The sequence below is a fragment of the Felis catus genome, chromosome A2 (genome assembly GCF_018350175.1).
Source record: "Felis catus isolate Fca126 chromosome A2, F.catus_Fca126_mat1.0, whole genome shotgun sequence".
In the NCBI taxonomy this organism is placed as follows: domain Eukaryota; kingdom Metazoa; phylum Chordata; class Mammalia; order Carnivora; family Felidae; genus Felis; species Felis catus.
In genome coordinates this window covers 157754435-157777289 of record NC_058369.1, presented here as the reverse complement: position 1 = coordinate 157777289, position 22855 = coordinate 157754435, and the positions used below count along the sequence as shown (strand labels likewise).

General features: G+C 39.6%; 1 protein-coding gene across 3 annotated transcripts; it reads right to left on the bottom strand.

The window, feature by feature from the left end:
* Positions 1-12760: 12760 nt before the first annotated feature.
* LOC101084275 (olfactory receptor 2A14) lies at positions 12761-22535 on the bottom strand. 3 transcript variants are annotated; one of them, XM_003983186.2, is made up of 3 exons: positions 21817-22535; positions 16702-16771; positions 12761-14395 (listed from the first exon to the last, which is right to left on the bottom strand). In XM_003983186.2, the coding sequence occupies exon 3, from the start codon at positions 14389-14391 to the stop codon at positions 13459-13461; it is 933 nt and encodes a 310-aa protein (XP_003983235.1). In that variant the 5' UTR covers positions 14392-14395; positions 16702-16771; positions 21817-22535; the 3' UTR covers positions 12761-13458. The 3 variants fall into 3 exon arrangements, 2 of the variants coding, with proteins under 2 accessions (XP_003983235.1, XP_044908859.1); XM_045052924.1 differs by lacking the exon at positions 21817-22535 and adding an exon at positions 21449-21759; XR_006594674.1 differs by lacking the exon at positions 12761-14395 and adding an exon at positions 16283-16356.
* Positions 22536-22855: the final 320 nt, after the last annotated feature.

Sequence of the window (22855 nt, the reverse complement as noted above, 5' to 3'; positions counted from 1 at the left end):
TCCTTGTTCCTACTTGACAGGGGAAGAAAATTGGGTACCTTTTTTATTTCAACTTTTTTTTTTTAAGGAGGCTCCACACCAACAGGGGGCATGAAATCACAGCCCTGAGATTAAGAGTCTGCTGCTCCACTGACTGAGCCTCCCAGGCACCCCTGATTTGAACTATTAATATGAGAGAAGTTTAAACTCACAGGAAAGGGTCAAGAATTATACAAAGAACTCCCATATTCCTTCACACAGATTCAACAAATTTTAATACCTCTTTCATATTTGCCTTATTCTCTTTTTCTCTACGTTTATGTATTTTTTTTTCTGAGAGTAGGATGAATTCAGTACTTTATAAAACACTGAGAATTATCATCTATGCCTTTAGAGGATACCCGTCTTGGGTGAAAGTAAGTTCCTGGGCTAGTGTATATTGGGCTGGAAAATGCATATGGGTCATTCAAAAATATTAGCGTGGTTACAAACTATGTGCATCACTACCCTCATTGTGTAATCCTGATGGGATGTTGCCCTGGGGTCATTCTCCTCATTTGAACCATTTTATTGCAGTTTTCACTTGTCACTGCAAAGAGAATGGTGACAGCCTGCCTACTTGATCTTCTCTCGGCCCTGTTAAGGAGACTAATTATAAGACAGCTGATAAAAAGGGTCTTTGCTACTCTTGAGAATCAGAGTAGATTCACGTGAGGAGGCTCTTCAGGTACCTATTAACTGTATAGAATTGGTCAATATTAACAGTTAAAAGAGTAATATCCGCACTATGAAGATATGGATAATCCTCAAGATAAAATCCAAATGTCGTGTATTTGAACAGACATTCCCTTTCACCAAATGGTAAATCTTATGGGCCTGTAATATGTCCTGTACATCTTTACATTTCAAATGACTAGTAAATTCTAGATAAAACAGGCACTCAGGAAATGTTAGATGGATGACTGTCATTTTAGTTAAAAAAAATGGATGTACTGTGTATCTTCTACTTGCCAGTTTCTTTTGACAAAGACATGGTTTCTCCTTCATTAGAGAAGTTCACAGTTAGAAGTTAGAGTATGATCACTGGAAAATGAAACAGAGACAAAATCATAGATTCTTTCACCTCCATGAATATGATTGCATGTGGGAGGATTCTATGCATATGTGCGTGAAGTTTGTGACATTGATTTTGCCACAATTAAAGAATATACCTGTATTATGTAAAGTTGGAGACAACATTAATATTGTAAAATCTACAGAGTTGGATACGATGAGCCATGTCTGAAACACATTTAATCTCTGAACATAAAGGATAAAAATATTGTTGAAGGTAATCAATCTATCGTTATTCAGTAGGAACACTTGTTTATGAACTTTTTAGTCTAGTCACTTTTGTGTGTGATTGTGTATATCTTTTTATTCTTATTTTAATTACCATTATTTCCAGTTTGCTCTTAAAAAATGAAAAACATAAAAACAAAATTGAAAGTAGGTTAAAACTCTTTAGCAGTTAGAGTACTGAAATAGAGAAGAAAATGTCCCAATAATGATGCTTGAAATTTCACCTCCCTGATGGAGTAAATGAAACAATAGCAACGCAAGAAAAGCTTTGCATGGTTGTATGAGCAGTGCTCTCTAGGCAGTCCTGTACACCAGTATTTTTTCTTTATTTTAAAGAGAGAGAGAGAGAGAGAGTACAAGCAGGGGACGGGAAAGAGTGAGAGAGGGAGAGGGAGAGAGAGAGAGAAAAAGAGAGAGAGAGAGAGAGAGAGAGAGAATATTAAGCAGCTGCATGCTCATCATGGAATCCAACACAGAGCTTGATTCCAGGGCCCTGGGATCATGACCTGAGCCAAAATCAAGAGTAGGAGACTCAACCAACTGAGCCACGCCTAGGTTCCCCTCAGAATGTGTTGTGATCAAGGGAACTATATTCTATTTCTTCAATCCTCTCCAGGAATGCTGGCACTCATTCTTCCCTCTTTTGTGATAAGAAAGACATGAACATACAATACAATGATTTTTAAGTCTTATAATTGTCACAACAGGGTAGTAACCTGGGATAGTTCAAAAAGATACAATGATACGGCAAACTTACATCTTACAGTGTTTGAGCAAAGACTTACTGTTACTAGAATTTTCTTTTACATTGAGACAGGTTTCTCTGGACATCAATAGCTTCATTTAGGGTAGGTAATATACAAAGTCCTTTCATTAATTTGGCCATTGCAGAGCTTTATTCAGAGACAATACTTCAATATAAGGCTTCTCATTCTCTGAGCCCCCTCACACGGAGACAGTCATGCTAGCTCTGCCCACCAGCACTGAGTTACAGTTCCATTGGTAGGAAATGGTGAGAGGTGGTGGGGAAATTCAAGGATGCCCTGACCACTACTCAGTAGGCAGAGGTCCCTAATGTCGGGGAAGGAAACATCCAGATGCTGATTGCATCTACCTACAGTGCACAATGGGAGTCAGGAGGCAGGATCACCCAGGAATGTCATTCTTGTCCACATAGCCTGTCCTTTATCAACTACCCATACTGAAAATCACCTCCCAGCATAAATTCATCCCTTCTGCATAAGAACGTGTTAGCACTGGGTTTTCTCACAAGAATCTACTTTGATCTAGAATAAATTTCACAGAGGTGAGAAATGTACCTCTAACATGGGTGCAGTGTCCTGTTCCCTTAGTAGCTTTCAGAGGATTAAATCCCAGGTATAGAAGGAGTCACTCACTAGACTTGCTGAAGTCTCTTCAAAGAACCCCAAGAGCATAGGTTTTATTTTAGAATCAGATGAACATAAAACATTCTTGCATTTCTACTGAGGATTCAAATTCCCAGAAGGATCATAAGAAAAAAGGTGGGGAGGGAAATCCTCTGGGGTAGAGTTAAGATTGCATGTGATTGGCCTCGAAGGAAAATTCTGGGGTACAAACAGGGCAGATGTGGACATCACACTGTTTCTACACAAACTTTCAAATGTCTCAAGGGTTATAAATGTGAGACAAATATCACAATTACAGTACCCAAACTCTAAAAATTTATTACAGTTTTATGAAGTCATGCTTCTCCACAATCCCTATCGAAGCATCTGAGAGAATGGAACTTCTAGATACTTGAGAAGTAGATTCCCAGGGAGCCTGTACCACCATGAGAGAGAATAGATCCCCCAAGCCAGGATGAATCTCTAGCTGCAGTAAGGGTTGATAAATCCAAATGAGGAAGGCTTCTAACATACATAAGCAACAAGTATTGAGCCTGTCTCTTGTTTCAGAAAATGTGCCAAATGCTCTATATTGATTACATGGTGTAATCTGATCAGCATTACCATTTTATGGGTGTGGAGACTGAAGTTTGAATATACTAAATTATTGATTCTCTAAGTGTGGTCCAGGGACTGGGAGGGGGAAATCTCGGAGAACCTCAAAGGGTCTATATGATCAAAACTGTTTTCATAATTATATTTAGACTTTTTTACTTTTTCAACCTCCCTCTTTCAAGAGTGTGCCATGGACTATTCCAGAAGCAGCATGGCATGTGATACTGCATGAGACAGAGTGCAGAAGAAATATAAAATTCACCTGCCCTTGCTTAAGCCAACATTTAAAATTTTTTCAAAAATGTAAAACATAGCTACTCCTTTTACTGATTATTTTTGCTTTATAAAATATTTATATAAAAATACATTATATTAATATGTAATGGAAATATTTCTAAATGAATCAAAATATTTAATGAATTCTCAGTTTTGATTTCCAATATGATACATATCGGGAAATTTCAGGCCCTGTGTTGACAGCTCAGAGCCTGGAGCCTGCTTCAGAATGTGTGTCTCCCTCTCTCTCTGCCTCCCCCCACCTCGCCACTCACACTCTCTCTTTCTCTCCAAAATAAAAATAAACATTAAAAATTGTTTAAAAAAATATTAAAATAACAACCAAAAAGAAATACAACCACATGGAGGAGAGTCAGCACGGTGGAGAAGTAGGGGGACCTGATTGTTCCCTCAAATACAGCAGTACTGAGGCTAGAAGACTTGGAATTCCAGGAATTAGGGCTATAGAGTGACAGAAACCTCTGTCACACAATCGTATGATTGAAAACTGAGAGAGATACAACAGGTGGTGTTTATCCACAGAACAGAGAGACAAAAGGAAGAGAAAGAGGTGTGGAAGTGTAGGATTGTATTTGGACAATAGGAAAACCACAGACCAGGGAATGGAAAAAAACAGAGAAAGAACCAATTTCTAACTCCATCCAGGGTTGTGGGGCTTTCTCTGGACTGGGGCTGACTGCTGTGCACACACACCTGAGGAGGAGGGGAGTCAGCCCTGGGCTCAGTCACCAGCTGAGGTGCAGTTGGAGAGAGCAGTCCCCTTCCTTGAGTGCTGTGGGAAGAAGGCACATAACTGCTCGAAGGACAAAAGACCCTGCAGGTGCACACCAGGTAGAGGCCCTTTGTCGACTGGCTGCCAGAGTGGCAGTATCCCAGAACTGAGTGAGAGGAGTGGGATCCTTTAAGAGATCAGGGTTTGGATGCCAGCTGAGCACCTAAAAGGCATGGGAAACTCTGGAGCGGGACAAACTGGCCCACTCTACCCACGCAGCATTGTGAGGATGGCCTGAACAGAATGGTTTGGGTCACCCGGTCCAGGGAGAAGAGACTGTGGTGTCACTCTTTTTCTCCCCATCACCAACAAGGTGGGGCTTCAGGGAACAGACAAAGGGCCTACAGTGGAGGTGGGACCCGCCTACAACAAACCACCCCTCCGTGCCTAGTAACTGTGTATCTAACAGAGCAAGACTGACACTGACACTGACAGAACCAGACAGTCCCTCCTCCAGACCACAGCAGCTACTGGTTCCAAGGCACCATCAGATATGGGTCCAGCGGTTTTGCATTTTCTGATTTGATTCTCAGTCAATTCTTATTTTATATATATGTATTTTTTTTCTTTTTTCTACTTCCTTTTCTTCCTTTTATTTCTTCCCTTCTCTATTCTGGTTATTCTGGTTGTTGGTTTGTGTAAGTAGACATTTTTAATCTATTCTTTCTATACCTCTTCTGTGTTTCCTTATTCTTTATTCCCCACCCCCCTCTCTCTCTGAATTAAGCCACATAGTTTCTCGGATTCTCTTCCTGGTCAATTTTTTTCCTTTCTTTTCCCCTATCCCTGTCATTTCTCTCTTTGTATGGGATAAAACTTCTTTCTCCACCACCCCCTTTTTAGAATTTTTTCCAGGGCTACTTCAATGAACAAATCACAGCACACCTGGTGGAAGGTCCGAACCACCACTATGAGTAGGGAGATAAAGCAACGAGAATCACAACAGAAGAGAGCATGCAACACACTCCAAAAACACCTCCTGAAGGGCCAGGCCCCGGACAGTGTATGACCCCTTTTTAATATAGTAGTGCTCACAGGTGTAGGACACATAACAAGCTATTAAAACACATAAAGGACAGAAAACTAGCCTAAATGATGAAATGGAAGAATCTCCTCAAAAGAAATTCTAGGAAGAAACGACAGCTAGAGAATTGCTCAAAACAGATATAAGCAATATATCTGATCAAGAGTTTAGAATAATAGTCATATGACTAATAGTGGGGCTTGAAAAAAGCATAGAAGACAGCAGAGAATCTATTGCTGCAGAGATCAAGGACCTAAGAAATACTCATGATGAATTAAGAAACGTTGTAAATGAGGTGTAAAATAAACTGGATGCAGTGACAGCAAGGGTGGAAGAAGCAGAGGGGAGAATAAGTGAAACAGAAGATAAAATTATGGGAAATGATGAAGCCAAGAAAAAAAGAGATAAGAAAATACTAGACCAATGAGGGGTGAATTACAGAACTAAGTGACTCAATGAAATGTGATAATATCTGTATCATAGGAGTTCCAGAAGAAGAAGGGGAATGGGCAGAAGGTTTACTTCAATAAATTATAGCTGAGAAGTTACCTAATCTGGGAAAGGAAGCAGACATCCCAATCCAGGAGGCACAGAGAACTCCCTTCCGATTTAACAAGAATAGGTCTTCACCATGGCATATCATAGTGCAACTGGCAAAATACAAAGATAAAGAGAGAATTCTGAAAGCAGCTAGGGACAAATTGGCCTTAACCTTAAAAGGTAGACATATAAGGGTAGTATCAGACCTGTCCACTGAAACTTGGCAGGCCAGAAGGGATTGGCAGGAAATACTCACTGTGCTGAATAGGAAAAATATGCAGCCAAGAATCCTTTATCCAGCAAGGCTGTCATTTAGAATAGAAGGAGAGATAAAGGTTTCCCAGACAAACAAAAACTGAAGGAGTTCATGACCACTAAACCAGCCCTGTAAGACATCCTAAGGGGAGTTCTGTGAGTGGAATGCTGCAAAGACTACAAAGGACCAGAGACATCACTACAAGAATGAAATGTACAGATTTATATGGATTTCTATGACACGAAGTCCATATCTTTCAATAGTAACTCTGAATGTAAATGGACTAACTTCCCCAATCAAAAGACATAGGGTATCAGAATGGATTTAAAAAAGAAAAAAAATAAGATCAATCTATATGCTGTTTACAAGAGACTCAATTTAGACCCGAAGATACATTCAGATTGAAAGTGAGGGGATGGAGAACCACATATCATGCTACTGGAAGTCAAAAGAAAGCTGGAGTAGCCATACTTCTATCAGACACATGAGATTTTAAACTAAAGGCTGTAAGAAGAGATGAAGAAGGGCATTATATCATAATTACAAGATCCATCCGTCAAGAAGAGCTAACAATTGTAAATGTTTATGCCCCCAACTTGAAATACCCAAATATGTAAATCAATTAATCACAAACATAAGCAATCTTATTGATAAGAATATAGTAATTTCAGGGGGCTTTAATACTTCACTTATAACAATGGAAAGTTCATTTAAGCAGAAAGTCAATAAAGAAACAATGGCCTTGAATGATACACTGGACCAGATGGATTTGACAGATATATTCAGAACTTTCCATCCAAAAGCAGCAGAATACACATTCTTCTTGAGTGCACATGGAAAATTCTCCAAGACAGATCACATACTGGGTCACAAAACAGTGAGACCTCAATAAATATAAAAGAATTGAGATCATACCATGTGTATTTTCAAATCACAACACTATGAAACTTGAAATCAACCACAAGAAAAAATTTGGTAATCCTCCAAATGCATGGAGGCTAAATAACAGCCTACTAAAGAATGAATGGTCAACCAGGCAATTAAAGAAGAAATTAAAAAATATATGGAAGCAAATGAAAATAAAAACATGACAGTCCAAACCCTTTGGGATGTAGCAAAGGCAGTCCTAAGAGGAAAATACATTGCAATCCAGGCCTATCTCAAGAAACAGGAAAAATCACAAATACAAAACCTAACTTCACACCTAAAGGAACTAGAAGAATAGCAAAGAAACCCCAAAGCCAACAGAAGAGAAATAATAAAGATTAGAGCAGAAATAAACAATATAGAATCCAAATAAATAAATAAATAAATAACAGTAGAACAGATCAATGAATCAAAGAGATGGTATTTTGAAAAAATAAACAAGTGTTCTCAAAAAGAAAAGAGAGAAAACCCAAATTGATAAAATCACAAATAAAAGAGGAGAGATGCCAACAAACATCACAGAAATACAATTATTAGAGAATACTATGAAAAATTATATGCCAACAAACTAGACAACCTGGAAGAAATGGAAAAATTCCTAGATACTCACACATTACCAAAACTCAAATGGGAATAGAAAATTTGAACATATAACCAGCAAAGAAATGGAATCAGTTATCAAAAATCTGCCAACAAATAAGAGTTCTTTGGCCAGATGGCTTCCCAGGGGAATTCTACCAGACATTTAAAGCAGAGGTAATACCTATCCTTTTCAAGTTGCTCCAAAATATAAAAACAGAAGGAAACCTTCCCAACTCATTCTATGAAGCCAGCATTACCTTGATTCCCAAACCAGACAGAGACCCCACTAAAAAGGAGGATTACAGGCCAGTATTCCTGATGAATATGGATGCAAAACATCTCAACAAGTTACTGGCAAATCAAATTCAACAACATATTAAAAGAATTATTCACCATGATCAAGTGGGATTCATTCCTGGGCTACAGGGCTGGTTCAATATTTGCAAGTCAATAAATATGATACATCACATTAATAGAAGAAAGGATAAGAACCATATGATCTTGTCAATTGATGCAGAAAAAGCATTTGACAAAATTCAGCATCCTTTCTTAATAAAAACCCTCAAGAAAGTCGGGATAGAAGGGACATACCTTAACATCATAAAAGCCATATACGAAAAGCCCACAGCTAATATCATCCTCCATTGTGAAAAACTGAGAACTTTCCTCCTGAGATCAGGAACACAACAGGGATGTCCACTCTCACCACTGTTGTTTAACGTAATGCTGGAAGTCCTAGCCTCAGCAATCAGACAATAAAATGAAATAAAAGGCACACAAATTGAGAAAGAAGTCAAACTTTCACTTTTTGCAGATGACATGATGCTTTACATGGAAAGCCCAAAAGACTACACAAAAAGCTGCTAGAACTGATACATGAATTCAGCAAAGTCACAGGATACAAAATCAGTATACAGAAATCTGTTGCATTTCTACATACCAATAATGGAGCAACAGAAAGAGAAATCAAGAAATTGATCCCATTCATAATTGCACCAAGAACCATAAAATACCTAGGAATAAACCTGACCAAAGATGTAAAAGATCTGTATGCTGAAAACTATAGAAAACTTATGAAGGAAATTGAAGAAGATGCAAAGAAAAACATTCCATGCTCATGGATTGGAAGAAGAAATATTGTTAAAATGTCAATATTACTCGAAGCAATCTACACATTCAGGGTGATCCCAATCAAAATTGCACGGGCATTCTTCTCAGAGCTAGAATAAACAATCCTAAAATTTGTATGGAACCACAAAAGACCCCAAATAGCAAAAGTAATGTCGGAAAAGAAAACCAAAGCGGGAGGCATCACAGTCCCGGACTTTAGCCTCTACTACAAAGCTGTAATCATCAAGACAGTATGGTATTGGCACAAAAATAGACACATAGACCAATGGAATAGGATATAGAACCCAGAATTGGACCCACAAATGTATGGCCAACTAATCTTTGACAAAGCAGGAAAGAGTATCTAATGGAAAAAAGACAGTCTCTTTAGCAAATGGTGCTGGGAGAACTGGACAGCAACATGGAGAAGAATGAAACTGGACCACTTTCTTACACCATACACAAAAATAAACTCGAAATGGATGAAAGACCTAAATGTGAGACAGGAAACTATCAAAACCCTAGAGGAGAAAACAGGAAACAACCTCTTTGACCTCAGCCACAGCAACTGCTTGCTCGACACGTCTCTAAAGGCAAGGGAAATAAAAGCAAAAATGAACTATTGGGACCTCATCAAGGTAAAAAGCTTGTGCACTGCAAAGGAAACAATCAGTAAAACTAAAAGGCAACCGATGGAATGGGAAAAGATATTTGCAAGTGACATGTCAGATAAAGGGTTAGTATCCAAAACCTATAAAGAATTCACCAAACTCAACACCCCAAAAACCAAATAATCCAGTGAAGAATTGGGCAAAAGCCATGAGTAGACACTTTTCCAAAGACATCCCCAGATGGCTGATAGGCACATGAAAAGATGTTCAACATCACTCATCATCAGGAAAATACAAATCAAAACCATAATGAGATACCACCTCACACCAGTCAGAGTGGCTTAAATTCATAACTCAGGAGACAACAGATGTTGGAGAGGTTGTGGAGAAACAGGAACCCTCCTATACTGTTGGGAATGCAAACTGGTGCAGCCACTCTGGAAAACAGTGTGGAGGTTCCTCAAAAAATTAAAGACTGAATTACCCTACGACCCAGCAATAGCACTACTAGGAATTTATCCAAAGGATACAGGAGTGCTGATTCATAGGAACACATTTACCCCAATGTTTATAGCAGCACTTTCAACAATAGCCAAATTATGGAAAGAGACCAAAGGTCCAACAACTGATGAATAAATAAAGAATATGTGGTTTATATATACAATGGAATACTACTTGGCAGTGAGAAAGGATGAAATCCTGCCATTATGCAACAACATGGATGGAACTGGAGAGTATTATGCTAAGTGAAAGAAGTCAGTCAGAGAAAGACAGATACCATATGTTTTCAGTCACATGTGGAATTTGAGAAACTTAACAGAAGACCATGGGGGAAGGGAAGGGGAAAAAATAGTTTCAAACAGAGAGAAGACAAACCATAAAAGACTTTTAAATACAAAGAACAAACTAAGGGTTGATGGGGAGCGGGCAGGGGATGGGGAAAATGGATGATGAGCATTGAGGAGGGCACTTGTTGGGATGAGCACTGGGTGTTGTATGTAAGCCATGAATCATGGGAATCTATCCCTGAAGTCAAGAGCACACTGTGTACTCTGTTGTTAGCTAACTTGACAATAAATTATGTTTAAATAAAAAAGAGATACAACCACATAAAAATGTCTTTCAGTCCTTGGTAATTTTTAAGAGTTCAAAGAGGTCTGGAAACCATATATTAGAGTACCACTAAACTAATTGGTAGATTGCCAATCTAGAAAGGGTCAGAGCTGGAAACAAATGAATCTTACCTGATACCAATGGTTTTATAGTTTTCTCTTGTTGTTGCCACAAATGAACACAAACATAGCAGCTTAAAACAGCACACATATGGTATATATATATATATATATATATATATATATATATATATATATACATACACACACACAATGGAATATTACTCAGCCATTAAAAAAATAAAATATTTTCATATGTACCAACATGGATGGTTGTAGAAGTATAATGCTAAGTGAAATAAATCAGGCAGAGAAAGATAAATACCACCATTTGGTTTCACTCATATGTGAAATTTAAGAAATAAAACAAACGAAGAAAGGAAAAGAGACACAAAAAACCAGACTCTGAACTATAGAGAACAAACTGGCAGTTACCAGAAGGGAGGTGGGTGTGGGGATGGGAAAACATGGGAAGGGGATTAAGAATACTCTTATGATGAACACTGAACAATGTATAGAATTGCTGAATCACTATGTTGTACACCTGAGGCTAACATAACACTGTATGTTAATTATATTGGAATTAAAAAAATTAAAAATTATATATACATATATATACACATTCATATACACACACACATACACTCTCTCACACACACACAATAAAAAAAAAAAACCTAGACACATTAACAACAACAACATAAACCCTAGGCCACAAGTGTTATCTTTCAGTTTCTCTGGGTCAGAAGTTCTGGTGTTGGATTCTCCGTTTCTGTCTCACAGGCTAAATTCAAAGATGTGGCTGGGTCTGCAGTCCTCCTGCAGTCCTCACCCAGGGCGCCCTCCATCCTCACACTTGAGATCTCCTGACCTCCTCCTCTGCTGTTAGATGGGAAAATACCCTGCTTTTGGAAAGCTCACCAGACCTGATTAGGCCCACCAACATAACCTCCAGAGTTTAAGATCAGTTGGTTTTTCAAAACATCTTCACAGCAGAGCCCAGATTAGCCCTTGATTAAAAAAGAGGGGCAGGTTCCTCAGGGGGCCATCTTGAGGATCCCACCACCCACAGTCTCTTCTCTTAATCACAGAGCAGTGCCTTCATTTTCTAGATCCTGTGCCTTTCCTCAGACAGGTGCTATCCTGTGACTCTCTTTATTATCTGCCACATGCACCTCCAGGACTCCCTCCCCAGATAATCAAAGTAATTCTGACCCTAAACTCACAGGGACACAATTTCCATTTCTGTGTCTCATGCTAAGTGACAAGACCAGCATATTTTAAAGTTCCTTTTAATTCCTAATTTATATGAGTTTAAGAGAACCTTTTTTTGCACAGTGCACACACCTGGCCCTTGGCCTGGTGCTCTTACAGCACAATGACCATATTTTTCTCAGCATCTACATTTAGAAGAGCACTTAGGTAACAGGTACAGCAATGTTTTACTTAAAATAATAGATGAAGCAATAACATGAATATGGCCCATATTTGGAGGAGCCAGTGGAGACTAGGCACAGACTCAAAGAAACATCTATAGCCTATAAAGCCATGACATACATTTTCACATTTTTGGTACTAATTTGATCACTTGTTCTCCTTGGAGCTATGTTGTTCATACCTTGTAATAACCTTGTGCAGAGCTATTTAGCATAGAAATGAGCTGTGGGTTAGTTAAATCAAGTTCTGCCTAAGACCAGCCATTTTCCATTGATATGACAACTTGTGAAAGATTTAACTGGATCTCCCAATACATTTGGTCATCAATACCAGCATTGTCATGTCACTTATTTACATAATGTAGCTGAATTTTAGCAATAATGTCAATGTTACCTCACAGCAGAGCATAGTCATGGTACAATTCAGTTTCATTACAGAACATATCAGAGGTATGTAAGAATTATAGTCGTATTTGCTATGACATTCCAACAGGTTTGGCCCTTGTCCATTTGCCAGATTATCACGACAGGTGTCATTATAATTAGCCAAGATTCACTGATTTCTCAGTTCCAGTCAATTGAAGACAAAACCAGTTACCCTATCTCAGTTTAAAGTCTTGTACTGAAACTAGTTTTTATTGTGTATCATTATATATTGATGAGGACGCTCCGTTATTCCAAACAGTTCCTTTTCCTCCCAGCTGATGAATTTGATACATCTTAGAAGTTCGTGAGCTTTGTCGTGCTGTACAGAGGCTGTCAAAAGGGTCTGCAGTCTCCACCACCACCCTGCCTGCATGGTGATGCCCTTTCTTTACATGGCAAAGATTTGCCTTTTATAGGAACCCACAAAAGGTTCTTATACACCCTTTATTGTTCTTATACACCCTTTATTGGTTGTTTTCTGTGGAAATGTACATAAAGGCAGTGATGTAAACCTTCTCTTGCTCCTGTCTTCTGCCTTCTGACCACCCTGGTGTCTTTCCTACATGTCCCTGGGATCCTGCCTCCTTTTCCAGAACCTGTGAGGACAACAAACTTTGTGCTTTCCTAATATATCTCTTTGTCTCCTCATGTGGTTGTACTTGACTCACCGTTGCATTTAAAATGTACAACACTTGGTATGTGGCTTGCTTTCTTCACAGGAATATTGAAAATCAGAATGATTCTGAAAAGGTCTAATATTTATCAATTTTGCAAACGTTATGTCTTGTGCTTTTTGCATCATCTCTAATAATCTTTGCCTACCAATGGTCATGAAGACATTCATCTATTTTATTTTCTAAAGTCTACATGGCTTCAGGTTGTATATTTAAGTCTAAAAGATTCTATGTTAATGTGGTATTTATTATAGCACAAGGTGAAAATGCCACCTGCCAGATTTCATTGGGAGCAAAATGCCTTTCCCCATGTTGGTTTTTGGTATCCTTCATACATGCCTCTGTTTGTACAGTGTTCTCCTCAGGGCGCCCTTGACCTCTGTGTTCCTCAGGCTGTAGATCAGCGGGTTCAGCATAGGGTTGAAAAGGCTGTAAAACAAGGACAGGATCTTCTGCTGCTCCTCAGGGTGGCGGGATTTGGGGGCCATGTACATGACAATGGCGCTTCCAAAGAAGAGCCCCACCACGCAGAGGTGGGAGGAGCAGGTGGAGAAGGCCTTTCTGCGGCCCTCCCCGGACTGGATCCTCAGGATGGCGAACAGGATGCGCGTGTAGGACACCAGCACCAGGCAGAGGGGCCCGACTAAGATAAATACACAGGCCGCAAAAATGACAGCTTGGTTGAGCCAGGTGTCAGCGCAGGCCAGCTTGAGGACAGATAGGATTTCGCAGAAGAAGTGATTGATTTCATGAGGTCCACAGAAGGGCAGCCTCAGGATGAGAATTAAATGGACGAGGGCCAGGAGGAAGCTAAACACCCAGGAAGTGATGGCCAGGACTGTGCACACTCTCCAGCTCATGATGACAGTGTAATGTAGGGGATTGCAGATCGCCACAAGCCTATCATAGGACATCACGACCAAAATCAGGCACTCTGCGTGAGCAAAAGCTAGATACAAAAAAGTCTGCATAATGCAAGGAACAAAGGATATGGTTCTTCTCTGAGTCAAAAGATTTGCCAGCATTTTGGGTACATTGTTGGAAGCATAGGACATATCAACGATGGCCAGATGGGAGAGGAAGAAGTACATGGGGGTGTGCAGTCTAGAGTCTAAGCAGATAAGCCCTAAGATGACCCCATTCCCCAGAAGAGTGAGGCTATAGAAGAGACAGAAAAGTCCAAAGAGAAAAAACTCCAGTGCTGGATAAACCTGGAATCCCAGCAAGGTGACTTCTGTGACCCATGTCTGGTTGCTTCCCATGCTCCTATGGCAGAGACAGACAAATCATGTTCACAACCAGAAGATCAGAGTTCCAGGACAATCAAGACACAGAATATTACTAAATGTTACAGAATGAGCATTTTGAAATATATTACTCTGGGTGGATCTACGGTCATTTATCTTTAGATACGTTAAAAAACAGTGTGCTCATATAAACCAGAAAATTCCCCTTGTATCAATGGAATGGCAGGATATATATGTATATAATTTGTTATAGGTAATATTACAACATGATACATCATATACCGCACCTAAGAGCATACACACACACACACACACACACACACACACACACACACACACACACACACATGCAAACATATGTTGTTTTGGAGGATTCAGGTGTTGTGGCTTCCCTTCAAGGGTGCGAGTCTTGATTATTACTAGAGTTAGAAGTGAGACAACCCAGATGGAACATCTGCACTGGAGGTATTCTTGTCTCCTAAGTTTGTTTGTCTTCTTGGTCCAAGATATGAAGTGATTAGGGTCCTTTTCTTTATATATGTTGCTTACTTATCCTTTTACCTTCACACATGCTTTTCTACCCATTTATTTCAGATTTGAAGTGCCTTCTAAGTAAATTCTCAATTTTTTGATATCTTTAAAACTTTGTAAGCCCCTCGTTTTCAGCTCATACTCCCTACAAACATCTTCTGGTAGCTCTTTTCCATCTCCAGTGTTTGTGGTTTTATTCTGAGAGTTTTATTTACTACTTTATGACCATTAGATGCTGAAATTTGGGCACAAGTGAAAGAATTCTTTGGCTGCAAGCAATGAACACATGTACATATCCTAAATTCAGGTAAATATGATAACATTTTTGCAGCTTTTTCAAGAATGAAACTCAAAAGGGAAAATGAATTTACATTAACAGCTATCTTGTAATTGTATTTTCTTTGGGTGTTTTCTCCTTTCCCTTCCATAACTTAAGACAGAGACAAATCTCAGAGTTTATTTTCTAGTGTGACAGAATTGTTTGTCATCAGGATGTCTTTGCCGCTTTGGCAATTCCTATGGCCATTAACTCCCCTCAGATCTTCTACACCTGTTACCATGCTGACTGCCCACTGCTGTTTTGATGTGTTCTGGGCAGGTCACAGGGAGTGGGGATAGGTGGAGCATTGGTTGGATATTTCTTTCCAGGGAGCTCCTCCTGGGAGGTGTCTAGGGTTGTCCAGAGGCAGAAATGGTCATGGAACTGCCACGTGGTTATGTTACGCTGAGAAACCATGTGACCTGATGCTGTCCCTTTACACTCTCTTCACGTTTTTCCCAGAAACAGCCTGAGACCTATCTTTACTTTCTAATTAGGCAGTAGTTTCAAATCCAACAGAACTTTCAAAATAATTTCATTGCTCTCTCTGTAAAAATTTAGATCCTCAAATTCATATTTTAAAATCAGGATTATATTGTATAGACTTTTTCAACTACCCTCTTCCCTTAATATAATGAACATTTTTCATGTGTTAAAATAATATTTTACAGATATTATTTAAAACTAATGTATATTCTATTATAATTTAATTTCTTATTGTTGAAAAATTTTTGGTTCTTATTTCTCTTATGTTTATCAGCATTGAGATAAATATTCTTTCAAACTGAAGTTCTGTCTATATTCATGGTTATTTCTTTAGGACATATTCTAAAATTCAAATTGCAGATGTTAGAGACATTTGAAACCTTGTGATACCTATGATCAGCTCACCTGCAGGAAAAACATACCGATTTCTCCCTCTGACTGTGGGAGAATTGTGTTTCTCTCCCACATGGTCAGCAATACTAAGTATTACAAGTTACGAACTTTGAAAATGGAATATGTGAATAGTTTATACAGTTTAAATTTATATTTCAACAATCCATTAACACATACTCCTTGAGTACATCACCTGTTCTGGCCTGTTTCAAGCTCTCGAAGAACAGAGTAGACACAAAAGTGGACACATTCTGAAAGAGATACAGGTAGCTAAGATGTCAGGTGGTGTATTTGTAATCTATTCCTCATGTTTCCATTTAGGGGAGAAATCTCCCTCGCCCAGATGGAAACACTGCTCTCTATATGATTTGCAGAACAGGAAACAGGAAGTGAGGATGCCCTTTCTCTGCTCTCATTTTTGGCCATATACATTTCTACTCCTTCAGGTTAAAGCCTGCAGGAATATGTACTGTCCTGTTTAGAGGTGGGAATGGACTAATGATTGTGATTTTAATTTGGAGAGACATTTTGTTAAAGATATAGACCATGTTTTTCAATAAACATCACTAATAAAATATATTTTTTTTAATTTTTACCTGATTTCTTGGTTTATTTCTCTATTTCTTCAGGCCAGGAATAAGGAGACACCATGGTTGATTACCACCCCTAAAAACCAAGAGCGAAGAAATAAAATATTTGTTGACAGTGGAAAGTATGATGAAGAAAATAAACAGAGTAATATGATTAAAAGTCACTTGGTTTGAAGGGGGGGGGGTGGTTCTTTAAATGGGATTGTCAGGAAAAAATCTCTCCAATAAAAAAACACAAGGGTGGAATGTAAATGATGAAGGGGGGTGCACCCAGCCTAAGCCAAAGTAGACGTTCCTTGCACAGGGAACCGTAAAGACAAAATCCCTGGGTGGGAAGGATTTAGTGAGGTCTGGGAACAGAAAAAAATCCAATGTACCAGAACCATGGTGACCAAGAAGATGTAAAATATTCATTGTAATCCTGCTTATATTAAAAAAAAAAGAAGAAGAAGAAGAAAAAAGGAACTCTCATAAAGGTTACAAGTTGGAGGTAGATTAAAATAGTTGGCTACTTTTATAACATAGAATACGATGCAGACATTTAAAAGGTTAATATAGATCTAGGGGTGTTTAGGTGGTTCAGTTTGTTAAGCATCTGACTTGATTTTGGCTCAAGTCATGATCTTATGGTTCAGGAGTTCAAGCCCCACAGTGGGCTCTGAACTGACAGTGAGGAACTCAAGTCATGATCTTATGGTTCAGGAGTTCAAGCCCCACAGTGGGCTCTGAACTGACAGTGAGGAACCTGCTTGGGATTCTCTGTCTCCCTCTCTTTCTGCCCCTCCCCAGCTTGTGTGCTCTCTCTTTCTAAAATAAATTAAAAATTTTTTAAAAAGTTTAATGTAGATCTTTGTACAGTGGGATGAAAAGTTTTCCACATAAAGTAAAAAAAATGTGTATATAGTATGATCCAACTTATATTTTAAAATATAAACATATTTACATACATATGTCTTTTGTGTCTATATATATATATATATATATATATGAAAATTCTGTAAGTTAAACATGAAATTGTTTATATTGATTATTTCCAGACAGTAGGATTGTATAGGGATTCATCTGTTATAGGAATTGTTTATTTGTCTAATAAACTTTATGCATTAATCAGGGGAAACAAGATATTTTCATTTTGGAAAAATCTATAATGTAATATAAAACTAAATTTGCACATTGTTCCTGCTCATCTTGAGAGTGATCCTCCCCAAATTTTACCAGGAATCTCACGTCAGAGCAGATTTTCTGAGAGTTTCAACTGGCAGAAATCTATCAGTACATTATAAAAAATAGTAACCTTTGACAGGAATGGGGAAATGGAAAACCTCAAGCTCATTTTTTTTATGCAGATGTTTTTTCCTGAATCATCCTAATAGAGAAAAAGATCAAGATCTTCCTTCACATAAAAGTAGAAATAGGGGCGCCTGGGTGGCTCAGTCGGTTGAGCTACCGACTTCAGCTCAGGTCATGATCTCACAGTTTGTGAGTTTGAGCCCCACTTCGGGCTCTGTGCTGACAGCTTGGAGCCTGGAGCCTGCTTCAGATTCTGTGTCTCCCCCTCTCTCTGCCCCATCCCCACTCATGCTCTGCTCTCTCTGCCTTAAAAATAAATAAAACATTAAATTTTTTTTTTAAAAATTGAAATAGATCTGAAATCAGGTTGAAACTTATTGCAACACCTGCCAAAATGTGACCAAGAGCACAGGCAGAGCTGTGGCTTTGTACAGGCCAGAGAAAGGACCTTGTCATTCAGAGATGCACACTGTATTGCCCTTTTAGTTTCTTTGTTTGCAATGCAGCTTTTGGGGATTGGAGGACAGCAATAAAACCAGTACCTGTAAGCAGACTCAGAAGTGACAGAGAGTTTAGCAATCATCCAGTCCAGGAATCTTTCCATCAGGATCTTAGAAAAAGTCACTTAGAATCACCCTGCCTACTGGAGGGGACTTTTTATTCCAAGCCAGTTCATGAAGGCCTTCTCTTCCCCTGGATACTGTTCAAGTGGTACTTTCCTGTTCCCCTCTGTGAGTTCACTTTATTCATATTCTTGTGGTTGACCAGCGTGCTTACTAGTAGACAATGTGCAGAGTGAGCTGAATTGCAAATTTGAGAGACGTTCACCCTCTTTCACAGGAACTTACGTGTCTACGCCTATGTGGATTTGGTGTTTCTCTTAGAAAAAGGTGGTCATCTTAACTTCCTAGGTTTAGGGTGAACACTTCACTGGAGGTCCCAAGAAATAGCAACAAACTACAATTGGTAAAGTATCTTACAAAGTCACTCAAATATTACGGATTTTATTTGGGCTGATAGGTCTACTTTTGACTTGTTTTTAAACTCATGCAAAGAGAGCACAGTTAAAGGATGTATATTGAACTTCCAATTAGCAGACATGAAATGGGAAACTGTCCAATTGTTTGGACAATGCATATGTAATGACAGAATGGAATATGGCATTTTGTGGACAGACCAAATACTGTGTTAATGGGTCCCAGTGAATCAAACCAAATAGGGGGGTTCAGAGAGCTCCTAACGCCCAAGTCCTCCAGGAACAGGAACATCTTGTCAACATTTAAGGCTCTTCTTGGATAAGCACATTCTGTCACCAGGGAAAGCAAGGCAAAAGTAATGACAGAAAATTTGATAATGCCTTTAGAAACAAGTCTTATATGCAGGCCTTAGAGCTAATAAAGACACAGGAGGCAGGAAAGACTAAATTTCTTTCCAAAGATTACCTTTGGATGAGTCATAGGAGATGAAATGTGATAAGAGCTTCATATTATCAGGTGGGTAGGAGAAGGAAGGTCGGCTGAGCACAGAGCCTGTGCCCAGGACAGGCTCTCTGGGCCTGAGATGGAATCCTGAGAGTGGACCAAAGGAAAAGCACAGTGGGCTCATCTGTGATGGGTCCCTCGTGTTCCTACTGCGCCCAGGCCAGTGACCCTGGACAGCCGACACATGGATGCGTCAGCTATCAGCTACGCCAGTCCTTAGCTTCCCTTTCCCAAATGATTAGAATTGTCTGGTTAATCCAAGTGCATAATGAAAGCAATCTGGACTTATGGAGCTTTACATGTAATTTGTTTTCTAACACATCTGGAAGAAACTAGTAGCCTATTTCCAAAATGGCAGGAATGAGTGGAGAGGCAAATAGAATTCTTAGCGAAACAATTTGTTTCATCAAATGTGAACTACAGACACACCGTATATCATGCAGGATGTGAATTTCACCCTTTTACAGTTTTGTAGGAAGGTCGCGAGGAGACCACTCTATAATGACGGCTAACTACACATACTAGTTACTGGTCAGCTCATCTGTGAGGACAAGGAAAATAGAATGCAATAGAAGGTGAGAGCATTTCTTTCCTTTTAAATGTTGGCATGGTTTTGCATTTTGAATTTCACAGCTCAAGTCAGGTTTGGTTTTCCTCTGAGAAAAAGCCTGTGGCAAATAACAAAGAGAAAAATGTCTACAATGATTTCTTTTAGTGCCACCTTAGCTACATATTAAAGAAAGATCTTCAGTGCACAGAACAAGGGCAAGTTTCATGGATACGTTTCTCTGTTCTTCCACAGCATGAAAATTCACAGGGACTGAAAATAGCAACATCCTGAGCAAGGATGAAAGCACCATGGTTAACTGTGCTGATCAGAGCATCACCCCAATCTCCATTCTGCAAGGTGAGCTTATGAACTAAAGCCACTTAGTCTATGCCTCACTGCTGCTGTTTGTTTGTTTGTTTGTTTGTTTGTTTGTTGAGCACGCTTCACGCCCAGAACAGAACCCAATGCCGGGCTTGAACTCAGGAGCCAGACAGAGATCAAGACCTGGGCTGAGATCAAGAGTCAGACGCTTAACCAAATGAACCACCCCAGTGCCCCTCAACTCATTGTTTTCATCCATAAAAAAGTGACAACAGATGTCTAAAGGGTGGCGATGAAGAATAACTACATTAAAGTGGCATATAATACAAGTTACAGAAAGGCTAACTGTGGCTAATAGCATTAATGAGACCACAAATGTCGAGAAAGAGTCCAAATCATTAGCATTAGCGATCCAACAAAATCATGACATTGTAAACTCACATTTATCTTGCCTCCGTTTGGTTATTTTGGAGTTGAAATAGAAAACGCACCACTTTTGCTTCAGATTCTGTGTCTCCCTCTTGCTCTCTGCCCCTCCCCCCACTCACACTCTGTTTCTATCAAAAACCAATAAACATTTAAAAAATTAAAAGGAAAAAAAGGGGCACCTGGGTGACTCAGTGGCTTAAGCGTCTGACCTCAGCTCAGGTCACGATCTCATGGTTTTTGAGTTCGAGCCCTGCATGGGACTCTGTGCTGACAGCTGGGACCCTGGAGCCTGCTGCGGATTCTGTCTGTCTGTCTGTCTCTCTCTGCCCTTCCCGCACTCACGCTCTGTCTCTCGACCAAAAATAAATAAACATTAAAAAAAAAGAAAAAAGAAAAAAGAAAACACACCACATTACTTTCATTTCTGTTAATGTTTTTATATACTGATTTAAAAAATTAAGTTTCAAACAGATTTTAAAGAAAAGGAAAAATCCTTTAAAGGAAACTCACTCCCGGATTCAGGAAGAAAACACAGGTTTTAAAACTCAAAAATCTCTTGAAAGGAAAGGAGGCTGTACTTTGGGTATTTAGCACTGACCCACAGTGAGAGTATGTAATGATCACTCTGAGGGAGAGTCCTGGGGTGTCAAAGATGGGGTTCTGGGGCAATTTGCACACTTACTCAGAAATTACTTAGCATCTTCCAACAGTGACTTCAAGACTTGATCTTACCGAGCAGGAGTGTAACAAACAAACATGGATTCTGAGCTCAACTGCCCGAGTTTCCATTCTGACGTGGCTGCATACGTAGTTTGCAACCTCTCTGAGCCTCTCCCTTCGTCAGCATCACCAGCTGCGAAATGGGTTGAACGATAACCCTACCTCATGGGTTAACTTACACAAGACATTTAATAAGTGCTTAATGATCTGTTGGGGATTTAGAAGCCACCATGCAGAGTAACTTCTGGATCCAATAAGGAAATATGTTAAGAATCATAATGTTCCTCTGCTGAAACATAGAACAAAAAGAGAATCAGTACATCAACAGACCTGGGTTTCCCTTGTAAGAGAATGCCATCTGTCTCCCGGGCAAGCGATAAGTGGGTCTGTTTGGGCAGAGGATGTTTCCCAGTGTCTGCAGGGGCAGGCATTTAACAGGCAGGGAAGGAAGATCCGTCTCAGGGCAAGGAACCACTTACCTGTGACTTCAGGATTTTTTTATCTGTAAGGAGAGACACCTGGGCCACGTGACCTCTGAAGTTCTTTGTAGCCCTTTAGTCAGACCGCATCCTACATGCTGATTCGTCTTCTCTCACACAGTCAAGACAAAGCTAAGAGCTGCCACATGAGGACGATGAGGGGCGTGTGCACAGATGGTCCTAGAGGGCCAGAAGCAGACAGGGAGCGGTACCTAGAGATCCTCACCAGGACTCTAGTTCTGAAGGTAGGCTTAGGGCCACATGGAAGGCAGCTAGTCACTAATGCCCAGAGCCAGCAATTTCATTCCTGCCCCCTTTCCCCATATCCCACCTGCAAACCCCTTCTAGGGGCTAATGAACCACATTTACTTACAGTGGTATAATCTGTGTTCTTTTCTTCAAACATAGCCTTGGGTTTAAAAGAAACCGCACAGGGAAGGACCGAAATTAACTCTCCTGTGCAAAAGGGGTCTCATCGGGAGGTGAAGCCCATAGACACGGTTCTCTTGGCGGAACCTGATAGATCTGCTTCCGCAAGCAAGGGCTTTCTTCTGTCATTTGAACCCAACTCCCTCCCTGCAGACACAGATAATGATTCAAGGGACAGAACCACATAGCATTCCATCCACTCCTATTCTCCTCAGGGAGATTTAAAGTTTCCTACTTTTCTTTCGGCAGGCGAACCACTAAACAGATTTCCCATGTGTATTCATTTTGCTCTTTCGATGTCCCCAGGGAATTTTTATGTGCATTTGTTTGGGATTTGTGTGTGTTTTTGTGTTTGCTTGGGATTGGGTGAGGTCAGGATGTCTCTAAACAATGCAAGACCCTGGCACAGAAAATTAAAAAATTCAAGATCATGTCATAAATTAATTTCTCTCAATATGTAT